Below are 11,984 nucleotides of genomic sequence, written 5' to 3'. Positions count from 1 at the left end.
GATGCCCCTGTCTCTACCTCCCCAGCATGGAGATCATAGGAGGGGCCTCTTGGGCTGGCTTTTATGATGCTGGAGATCTAAACTCAGGGCCCTGTGCTTGTGCAGCAGATGCTTCATCAATGGAACCACTGTTTTTAAAAAAAAATGAAGAAATTGCTCTTTAAAAGATTTGCATGAGTATACGTGAATGAGATGTACTACTATTATAGAACTGGTGTATCGTGAGCTCAAAATTAAACCAGGGCTCCTAATTCTAAGATCAGATATTTTTCTTCCCATTTACATTGTTTTTGGTTTGTTTTGCTTCCTTTCACAAGTCTCTTTAGGCTAGAAATAGCCAAGAACTTTTAAAATACTGAATTCATTTGTTTGGCCCAATCTACCTTTGCCCCAGTGTTACAGGAGGCTCTTCCATTCATAAAACTACCACTTCTTAAAATTCATTAGGAAGCAGAAACTGACAAAGGTGATGAGCAGAAGGAAATCCACCTATGGTAAGTTATCAGCAGTGTGTCGACTCTCAGGAGCCAGCCCCTCCTCGAGCTAGGACCAGGGCTTCAGGCTTTCCTTTCTGTCGCCTGGACCCCAGTGGAAAGCTTCATTCTCTGGGATCCATAGCTCCACTAGGGCTCCACTCGCACAAGTACCTCTTTAGGATGAGTCCCCTCCTGCCAGGGACTGGCCACCTGGTCCCAAGTACCCAGGCAGGACAGCCAAACAGCAGAGGGAGCATGGCTTGTGCCCAGCCACCCCGCCCAGCTTCAGTAGGAGCCTAGCCTGACCTGACAGCCAAGCTACAAAAAAGTAACCTCAGGGAACTGCAGCTTCAAGCCAGTCAAGTGTCTGTGAAAATGTAAATAAACAAGTTAAATATGCTTTCTTCTTTCCATTCTATATTTTTTGCTTCTCTGTCAAAAATCAGGTGTCTGTAGGTGTATGGATTGATATCCAGGTCTTCGATTTGGTTCCATTGGTCCACAACACTCTGCTCTTTCCATCCAATTAAAAAGATTGATTTGGGGCAGCTGCTAGCTCCCTGCAGCTAAAAGCTGCTTGAGGATCATGGCCCTCACCCCCAGCTAAGTCTCCCACCAAACCATCAGGACATCACAAAGCTTATGACTCAAACACATCTTTATTCTTGACTACAGATGTCTTCCCACGTGAAGACAGATTTGTAGAAGCGACAGCACAGCACAGGTAACAATCCAACTGAGCAGAAAGCTCAAGGACAAACAAAAGGTGGTTGGTTGGGCTACCCCTATCCACCAGGTGAAGGGGAAGGTTGAACAGAGTCGATCAGCAAGTAAACTGAGGCTCTGGAGGAGACAGGTCAAGGAGGGAAGACAGAAGAGGCTGCATGGGGGCTTGCTATGGGACTGAATCATGGCTGCCTCTGGAAACAACACCCAAGGGTCCCCCCTCTGCCCAAGAGTACCGCAGCGTCAATGAAAAGGTTTGCTGACTAGGTCTAAGTGTGAGCCAAGCGCACACTTCTCACAAGAGCCCACACACATAAGCAGAGAGCAGAGCAGTCAGGGATCAGGGGTTTATTTTCAGCCCGAGACACAGTGCCAGCTCAGACTTCTGGATCTTTCCATCCTTGTTGACATCACAATGGCGAAGCAGAATCTCCCGGAACTTATCCAGATCCACACCGCTGATGCTGGGCTGAGGATGAGAGGACATAGTCACTCAGAAGGCCAGCGGCAGTGCCAGACTCCAGAGCTCTCCCCCCCCCACTCCCCGAGTCCTCTAGGCTTTGAGAACTTGGTGGTGGAGCAGATGATGGGCCATGAGGAGCCAGGGACAGCTGCTGCCTCTTCATCCCCTCCAGGGTCTCTAATGTCTGCGGGCAGTGGCTTGATTTCTTAGCCTGCACCTTCAGGCATGGTAAATAAACATTTTTGGCATCTTAGTTCCACATCGATTCCCATAGTTGCTGTGGAAAAGTCTGCCTTATAAGCTATTGGACTGAAGACATTTTGTCCCAAAGCAGAGAACTGTGGCAGGAGTCCTTGTCATTTATGCCAATGAGAGGAGATCTGTTTTATTATTATCGATGAGATGTTTAGTGCCTCTAGCTTAAAGAGGGTTCATATGCGAGGAAAATTCAGTTCCCATGTCATGTTTTGAAGTAGCAACTGGGGATTTATTCCAGGCGTGCTTCCAGACTAAAGAGGGACAGTAATACCTGCACCCCAGGGAAGCATCGAAGCTTCCAGGCTTCACACACCTGTCACACACTTCATCCCATCCGTCTCAGGAGGGAATAGTGACAGCCATTGGCCAGACTAGGAAAGAGGCTTCAGGAACTCAGTCTCCTTCCCAGGGGAGAGAGCTGGTGTTTTTAGGCCAGGTCTCCTGGCGGCACAGAGCTCTGGTTGTACCGCCTCACCCAGCTCTAGAGCAAGCTGGGGAAGGGGGATGAATCTAAACTGCCAAACTGATATCAAAAGAGAAGAAAATCAGTGAATCTAATGTCCATTCTTCTTGATTACTTGAGTGTGGAGAAAAAGGGCAGCTTCCTTCCAGAGACTTCTGAGCCCCTGACAAACACCACCCACCCCACCCCCAACCCCACCTCAAGCTTTCTTTACCTCCAAAGAAACCTCTAAAAGATCCTCAGTAGGGGACAAAACCTCCCATTCTCAAACTAGAGAGACACAGCCAGAGGGGCTAACCAACAATCCAGCATGGAGAATGACTGGCTGATGGCGCATCTGTCCTGACTGTGGCTTTAAAGGGAGAGGAGAGAAAAGAGTAGCAGAAACTAAGGGAGCACCAGGCTGGGCTAGGGTTGGGGGGACTGGGGACCGCCCACACCTCTGTCAGAAGCATCCCTAGTGATCAGACCACAAGGGCAGGATGAAATGCGTTGTCAGGATGTTCCTTTCTCTGGGCTCAAAAAGTATAGTTTCCTGGGTCTCAGTCCTAGGCCGGTGTGTGTGCAGCTCAAGGAAACATAGCGTAGAAGTCTTTACAGCAAGCTGCTCAAGAAGAACCGTCTGTTGTACAGATGCAAAGTGGAGATGTCTGTCTAGTCTTCTGCGGTTTATAGGATTACGCTTACTTAGCTGACAAATCACAAAGCTCACCCACCGGGATCACACATTCCAATGGAGGAGGTCCACAGGCAGGGCAGGGGGGTAGGAGTATTTGCTTTATGAATAATCAATGTCCTTACTGTAAATTCCCTGTGAAGCCATAGCTCTCCCTCCGGTGATGTATTAATCAATTATTGGGCACAATTTTCCCTATGCATTGGTACATTGGATGACTCTCACAACAATATGTGATATGAACAAGAAAAAACTACAATCAATACCCTTACTCCCTTAACCAGGTCTTTGTGGTACAAAGTTAAATGTCCTCCCTCCTGCAATTATCTTCCTTGGCAGACAGTTGGTCAGTATTGGTATCCAGCAAAGAGACCTCTATTGAGACATTCACAGATGCCCAAGGACAAGAATTAGGGCATGTCTGAAGTTGTTGAGCTTTAGCTCTCAGAGAGATAGAGAACATGAGTGTCCTGGATTCACTCTGCCAGCAGATAGGAAGCTTCTGTCCCAAGCTAACCTCACATTAACCTTAAAGTATGCCTATTCTTTGCTTGCCAGTCTTTTAACTAAAGACCTATATCTCAAAGCTTATCTCACTGCACCCTGCCCTCTGGTCACAGTCTCACTTCTGCAACCTTGGACCCTTATATTGCCACGGCAATTGCTTTGCCCTCATCACCATCACTTAGCCTAGGAATGTGTTTCTGACCAGTGAGAGCTATTCTTGTAACTCCTTTTGCTTTAAACCCATGAGGCAAGAGAGATTTTTGGGAGACAAGACAAAAGAAGTAGTACCTTGAGGCAGAAGCTGGCAGAAATCAGCAGAAATGTAAAAGAATAAGAATATAGGAAAATAAAGGAGGAGGAGGAGAAAGAGAAGAAGAAAGAGCAGGAGGAGGGGGAGGAGGAGGAAGGGAAGAAGGAGGAGGAGGGGGAGAAGAAGAAGAAGAAGAAGAAGAAGAAGAAGAAGAAGAAGAAGAAGAAGAAGAAGAAGAAGAAGAAGACAGAGAAGTGAATTGAAATTGGAATTAGAATTGAGACAGAGAATTAGAGCTAAAAAATGTAGATAATTAGGTCAGAAGAATTATATTAGAGGCAGGAGAAGAAAGAGAGAACCATAAAAAGCCCAAGCGTAGAAAGAATGTTCTGTGAGAAGTTTTCTACAGCCCTTGGAGTTCCTCCGCTTACTGTAACATCTCTTTTGAACCCTGAGCGAAGACTGGTAAGGCTGGGCCTTACTTTAAAGGCCTTCGATATAGTCTTCAACATCTTTAATAACTCACTGCTATAACTGTTCTCAATAAGGAGTATCCACTCCGGCACCCTTATAGGAAATCCTTATGCTTAGAGAAGACTGGAGTGGTAGACACCTAATCATGAGTTATTTACCAGTGTCTTTACCTCATTCAAATTATTATAATCCTTTTATTCCTAATTGAAGAACAATATATTTTATTTCAGAATAATTATTTCTTTGAAGTAAGTGAGAAGTGTTTGGGGAATTTGAGTGGTGGGGATTAAGGAGGGAGGAGAGAAGAGAAAGTCCACTCTACCATGTAGGTTATGTTTTTAATCTGGATATAGCACTACAAGTTAGGAAAACTGAATATTGCTCCTTAAAAATATCTGGATCACTGAAGATAAAACATAGATGCCATGGAACCTCTGTCTTTAAGGCTGTCTTAATAGCAAGTCAGTAACACAGGAGTGCTTAGATTCCTTGACTAGGGGTTCTACAAACGTAATCTCAAATTTTCAAGACAAGCATTGTAAGTTCATACAATTTCATACTTAATTACAGCCTAGATAGACCATATAACCTGCCTGCTATCAAGCAAGGTTCCTTAGCTTTAATCATATTTGCAATAATTCTGAGACTTGAAAAGTGATAAATAACTGTTGCTCTAATTTGTTGCTGTCTGGGACAGCTAGTATGCAATCGTCGTGCATACAATAATGTACTTCAAAGTAATCCCTAGGTACACAGACTACTAAATCCACTGTCTACACTGCTCCCTGGAGAAAGAGAGGCTGGAGTTGTCTATGTAGGGGATTATAAACAAGTATAGAGAACGAAGTTCAAAAGAAGGAGATTGGGGGCTGGAGAAATGGCTCAGTGGTTAAGAGCACTGCCTGCTCTTCCAAAGGTCCTGAGTTCAATTCCTGGCAACCGCATGGTGGCCCACAACCATCTGTAATGAGATCTGATGTCCTCTTCTGGCCTGCAGGCATACATGCAGACAGAATATTGTATACATAATAAACAAATAAATAAATATTTTTTAAAAAAAAAAGAAGGAGATTGCCATTTTAGAAACATCATCGACCCTACCAAGAAACAGCCATGTAACACAATATAACCTAAATGGCCTCAGCCCGAGACTCAGCAATGTCATAACAGTATGTGTCCTTCTTAGGCTAGATGTTTGAAACACCCTGTGATGAAAAAAAAAAGTTCTATGGGAAATTAAATTTGAAACTGTAGTTATTGTAATAATGAAGTCTGAGAGGTAATAGAGGGGGGAAAAGACTCCAGGCAACTGAAATAATAAAACAGTAAAATGCACAGCAAAACCGGGCTGTTTGGGAAGAGTTAATGACTTTAAAATGGGGTTAAAAGACACTTCTGCCTTGATTATGTGTTATTGTAACTCATTAGAAATTAAACTGTGAAAGGGACATGCTGCGTCTCCCGGAATCTCAGTGGTTCTGAGACAGGAAATGTCTCCAGATCTTTCTCCTTAGCATTAATCTTCAGCCTCACTCAGTCCCAGAAATAAACAGTGTGATTTGTCACAATGTCAACCCCAGTGCATGATGGGAGTAGCCCTTTTGGCCTCATGAACTCACCTGGACCAGCTCCATCATGTCTTTGACAAATCCATCCACTTCGGGGCCTTCCAGGGCCCCAGTTTTGCTCTGAAGGATAGAAAGCTCAAATCACTTACATATCATTTTCTTAGTTCAAAAAGCTAAAGAATAAATTTGACAAATAGATCAATCAGTGTTCATTTGTAACTGCGAACCGATTTAGGAACGGGGTTCTCTGCTTTTTATTCTCACGGGCTATGAGTGCCCTGCGTGAGCTAAAGAATCCCCCATCCACAGCTTCCTGCCCCCAGATGAGGAAACATGGTTCTGAGCCCCTCAGCAAAGAGCACTGACATGGAACTTATTGACATCTACTTCCCTCACATGGCTTCTGTTCCAGGAAGTGTTAATCGTACAGCAATCATCCTGAGAAGACAGATTGGACGTTTAAAATGCTTGCTTTATACCTGAGCAATCATCTGGTCATTGCTGCAAGTGTAAGCTTTAAACGGAGGGCGGTTGCAATTGAATCCGTATATGAAACTGTTTCTCCTGGATATAAGACATTTTTCCTACTCATTCTGTAATCTTTGTAAACATGAAAGTAAAATGAAGCATAGACATCCAAACATGTCCATCTTTTCCTAAAGTACCTGTTATATAATGCCTTCTGCCTCACAATGTCTTTAACGAGTTGTTTGGTTTTAGTTTATGTGTATTGGTGTCCTGCCTGCCTGGATCTCTGTGCACCCTTTGCACGCCTGTGCCGTTGGTGGCTGGAAGAGGGTGTCAGATCCCCTAGAACTAGGGTTGCAGACAGTTGTGAGCTGTCATGTGGGTGCTGGGATTTGAACCCGTCATTCAGAAAAGCAGCTATTGCTTTTAACCCCCGAGCTATCCCTCTAGTCCCTCCCTATGTTTACATTTTTGAGACACGGTCTCACTCTGTATTCCACCCTAGTCTTAAACTCACAGCACATCCTTCACCTCAGCTTCCTGAGGTATGACCCAGCACCCCTGAATCCCATCTTTCTCCCCGTGTTTTCTTTATTCCCACCCTTTAACATGTTATTTTGAATCTGCTTCCTTTACTGGATTCACTAGCAGGCCGTCTGCACACCAAAGTCTTCAGGAAAAGCTTTCCAAGTGTAGCTCATTCAGCTTGCACAGCTCTGGCAGATCCATTCCTATCCTGACCTCCCTAGCTTTGCAGATAAGGAGGGAAAGGCAGGGGGAAACCGGGCACATGCCTTTAAACCCAGCACTCAGGAGACAGATCTCTGAGTTGGAGGTCAGCCTGGTCTACAGAGTTCCAGGATAGCCAGGCCTACACAAGAAACCCTGTCTCAGGGAAAAAAAGAAAAAAAAGAAAAAAATTGGGAGGGGTTAGAGAGAATAAAGAAGCTGAAGTAACTATCCAAGGTCACATAACCGAGAAATCCAGGTGAAGAGCTGGGCAACAGACACACAGCAAGAACCTAAGCGCTGCCTTCTCCAGGCAGTGTGCATCTGCTCAGAATGCAACCCAGGTGTTCTAGGACATTAATTTCACGGAAAAAACACTTAGAACCTTCCCCACCTTTTTGCTCATTTTCCCTCTTTTTCACACTATCCCACCTTGGTCTCCAGAAATTCAACCCTGTGCCACTTAGTGTTCTAGAATGGTTATGCCCACCTTAGTCAGGGTTTCTACTGCATCCATGAACCCCTATGACCAAAGAGCAAGTTGGGGAGGAGAGGGATTATGTGGTTTACACTTCCAGATCATAATCCATCATTGGAGGAAGTCAGGACAGAAACTCAAGCAGGGCTGGAACCTGGAGGCAGGAGCTGATGCAGAGGCATGGACAGTGTTGCTTACTGGCTTGCTTCCCTTGGCCTGTTCAGTCTGCTTTCTTATAGAACCCAGGAGCATCAGCCCAGGGATAGCACCACCCACAGCGGGCAGGGCTCTTCCCACTGATCACTAATTGAGAGAATGCCTTACAGCTGGCTTTCAAGGCTGCATTTCCTCAACTCAGGCGCCTTCCTCCCTGATGACTCCAGCCTGTGTCAAGCAGACACACAGAACCAGCCAGTACATCACTTGAAAACTGGCTGTACAATTACTCCACAAGAGAAACCATTTTACACTGGGCAGGACTGACCTTGTGTGGATGCTTTGGTTGGATGGGAAGGATTTTTCTGTTTCTTCATTTCTTTAGGCACACACAATAAATGGATGTCTGTTCTTACAAGGAGAATCTTTATCATAGTTTCACAAGCCAAAGAAACATTATGAGTTCCTCTCTGTCCAACTATAAATCAGATTTGCCCATTCTTTCATCATCTGATGTTACATAGAGATGTTCAGGGCACCTTGACCTAACAACACACACAGGGGACTACCATTCACTGTCTGAATTTAGACCTTGTCAGTAGGGTATTCCCACACAGAAACAAGGTGAGCTTTCTACCTGAAGATGGTGTCAAAGCATAAAGAGCACTTACAACATCATAATGGGCAAAGATTTTCTCAAAGTCCCTCTTCCTCTCTTCAGTAGACGATGCCTGGGTGTGAAGAAAACATTATGTCAATCCAGCAATGCAAAGCCACTGGTGTGTGCCTCCCACAGAACCCTTAGAAACTTCAAATCAACAACCCTTAAGTTCCTTGATTCTACCTTGAGCCTTGTCAGTCTCTAAAACAGTTAAAAGACAAGTGGACGTCTTTTGTTATAATTTAAATAGAAAATGTCCCCCACAGGCTCATGCATTGGAAGTTTGTTGCCCGATGGTGGCACTGTTTGGGAAGACTGTAGAACTGTTAGGAGATTGGGCCTTGCTGGAGAATGTGAATCACCAAGTAGCAAGTCTTTAGGTTTTATAGCACAGCCCTGCTTCCTGCTGGGTCCTGTGCTTCCTGATCTACCTAGATATAAGCAAGCTTCCGTTTCCATAGCTACGAGCTACTCCTGCCACCATGACCATCACCACCCCACCCCACGCCCACCATGATGGAGTACATCTCTACAACTGTGAACCAATACACATCTTCCCTCCCTTTCCTTTCTTGCCAGATTTTTTTTACCTTAGTGACAAGAAAAATAACTAATTTACCTTCCCTCTCTTTCCTTCTTTCCAGATACATAAAGAAACAAAGGTAACAGAAACCCATCCAGAGAAATCTCACCACTTACATCCATTTTAAATTGGAGAAGGAAGTTCTCCTGAAGAGCCAGAATCCTAAACGGGGGGGAAAAAGAGAATCCACATGATCCTCTGTAAGCTCCCTCATCAGTCAGCAAATGCTCAGCTCTGGGGAAAGGAAAAGGTTGGTTGTTCCCGCATTGTCCTGAAGCGCTGTACAGAAGCTGGGAATACAGGATTCCCACACCATAGATGAAGGAGGGTGCTGGGCAAACTTTCCCAACAATAGTCATCACGATACAAAGCTCCAGAGACCCTTCCCGGTGGGAAACCATAGACTGCAGGCTTCTGAAAGTCTGCCCACGAAAAGCAACAAGGAAACTGGAAAGAATGGTCAGAGCAAGGTTTACAGAACTCTGAAAAGTCATTTAAAGTCTTCGGCAGCCTGGGGAGCATTTGTTCTCTACCAACGGTGTGATCAGCATGGCATGGAGGCGCAGGTCTGTAGGCCCAGCGCTCTGAACACTGAGGCAGGAGACTTTGGAGTATGAAGCCACCTGGGCTTCAAAGACACTGTCTCTACAAACCAAAATAAAATAAAAACAAAACTAGAAAGAAGCCAGCTACTCTTGTCAAGAACAAGCAGTGTTGTAGCATTCTGTTTCCCCACCTGTATGAGCCCCTGAGGGGTGACTGGGAAGTCATTGTTCCAGATGTTTAAGCAAGCTTTGGATGGGAATGTGGTTTAGTGGCAGAGGACTAGCTTAGCATGGGCAAAGCCCATGCCTGGTTCCCACTTCATCAACAAAAAAAAAAACAAAAAACAAAAGCCATGTCTTCCTCGTCACAAGTTGACCATTAAGCTACCCACAAGGAGACTTTAGTGGATACATACAATGACGAGGGTAGACTATATAGAACAAGTTCAGAAATGCCACCAAACAAACAAATGAGCAACAAAAGCATCATCGCTAACAAATAGATCCTATATGGAAAACAAAACAGAGTCCTTGGTCTGAAATGGAGGACACTAGGCAGACACTTGAATCGGTGTGAAGAATCTAAAGCACCGGCAAGGGTAAGCACAAGAGCAGTTATAACAGGCAGCAAAGGGGCTGGAAAGACAGCTCAGTGGTTAGCAGCATCAGCTGCTCTGATAGAGGATCCAGTTTCAGCTGCAAGTACATGGAAGCTCACAACCTTCAAAGGTAACAGGCATGGAAATAATGTACAGACATACATGCAGCCAAAATGCTCATACATGTATACTTTAGAGAGAAAGAGAGAGAGAGAGAGAGAGAGAGAGAGAGAGAGAGAGAGAGAGAGGATTAGTGCCATTCTTGTTGTTTTCAAAATGTGTGCCCCAGGCACCTGATACACTGCCAGCTTCTCAGAAGACTGAGGCAGGAGGATCCCTTCAACATAGTAGTTCAAGGCCAGCCTAGACCACACAGCAATAGCCAAGAAAGAAAGGAAGGGGGGGGGCGGAGGGAGAAAGAAAGGAAGGAAGGAAGGGGAAGGAAGGAAGGAAGGAAGGAAGGAAGGAAGAAAGGAAGGAAGGAAGGAAGGAAGGAAGGAAGGAAGGAAGAAAGAAAAAAGATGTTGATGGCTACACAGCATATAATGATGTGATTTGGAGAACAAAAAGAACACGGGGTATTTAACAGTACATTGGAACTGTCAAAGCACAAATTTATTATAATATTGAAATTAAGCTGCTATTAATCCAATTTGTTAATGTAATCCCCCAGAGAACCACTAAGAAAATAACCCCAAATGACACAGCCATATCTGCTGGGAAGGGCTAAAGTCATAAAGCCAGCACAACTGCTCAACAAGAATCCAGCAAAGCTAAGCCACGTATGGCCACCATGACACTTTTGGCTTCGATCTCTGTGTATTACATGCTTGGGAGGCTATTAATATTTCTACAATTTGGGGATATTGGATTGGTGAAATTTTTCTTATGACTCATTTGAGCTTCCCCAGCGCAGTCCTGAGCATCCTATTCAGCCTTCTGTTAAGGAGATATCCTCATCTACTTGAAGGTCTTCCTTACACCTTGGAGGTTGTGACACACCCAAAGACTCCAGAGATCTCTTTATGAGGGTCTGATATAGTCTTGAAACATCTGCCCCTGTTCTTACTCAAGAACAAGATAATCAGAACAAAGCAAACTTAAAAGGTCAGCAAGATTTGGAGAGAAGTTGGCAATAGAGGAGATTACAATCCTCTTCCTATTCTACAGATGACCATGTGGCAGGCATATACAGCAATGAAAGTTAGATAGTTGAAGTTACTTCTGCCCTACACAGGGACTTATAATGATGGACAAAGAACGGTGTGGAAAGATGATAAAGAATGAGGGGTCAGGACCTCCCTTTCTGAGAAAAGTTAGCTCATGTGGCGCCACTGTGGTATCCTATCACCAAGGAACAAACAAACAAACAAAATGCCAGGATTAGACATATAAACAAATTTTAGAAAGATATAAAATGCAAACCTTGTATTATGCCAGAATTTGAATAATAACTGCAGCAGCTTTGGCCTGAGGATTTTCCTTGGGCCCTCTCACCATTAAGAGTTAAGAATACACTGCCTCGGACATGGCAAACTGCCCAGGCTGGCTTTGAGATTTTCTTTCTGTCTAGCATCCTTGAAACCACAAGAGCTAGCAGCCTGAAAACAGACTGCCATATATTTCTCAAAATCTTAAAAATTAGGTTATAGGATTTATAGATAAACATGATTATAAAAGATAAGCCTGTTTATCAATGATGGCTAAACTTGAGGGGAAATGATTGTAAAATGTAACTCTGTTCTGTCACAGTTCATCAATGGTGAATAAACTTTAACCCCTGATGTGCAAGAGAAAAAGTTAAACACATGTCCAGATACGAAAATAATATGAGCTCTACTTAAGAACAACATGAACCTATCCCTGCTTACCGAATTCCATTTAAATAAAGAAGCACTCAGGCT

General features: G+C 44.3%; 1 protein-coding gene across 1 annotated transcript in view; it reads right to left on the bottom strand.

Annotated features, from left to right (window-relative positions):
* Window positions 1-1,235: 1,235 nt before the first annotated feature.
* Window positions 1,236-11,984, bottom strand: part of Scgn (secretagogin, EF-hand calcium binding protein) — a 29,284-nt gene continuing 18,535 nt past the window's right edge. The window contains exons 8-11 of the mRNA XM_050142710.1: window positions 9,053-9,098; window positions 8,364-8,423; window positions 5,913-5,981; window positions 1,236-1,671 (exon numbers count right to left, since the gene is read on the bottom strand). Of these exons, the coding sequence (XP_049998667.1) occupies window positions 1,543-1,671; window positions 5,913-5,981; window positions 8,364-8,423; window positions 9,053-9,098 (304 nt within the window). The 3' untranslated portion in view covers window positions 1,236-1,542. The remainder of the gene's footprint in view (window positions 1,672-5,912; window positions 5,982-8,363; window positions 8,424-9,052; window positions 9,099-11,984) is intronic.

The sequence above is a fragment of the Alexandromys fortis genome, unplaced genomic scaffold (assembly GCF_014885135.2).
Source record: "Alexandromys fortis isolate MF-2015 unplaced genomic scaffold, M_Fortis_MF-2015_v1.1 scaffold_5, whole genome shotgun sequence".
NCBI lineage: Eukaryota > Metazoa > Chordata > Mammalia > Rodentia > Cricetidae > Alexandromys > Alexandromys fortis.
The sequence above is the reverse complement of the archived record's forward strand: the minus strand, read 5'-3'. Positions and strand labels throughout refer to the sequence as shown.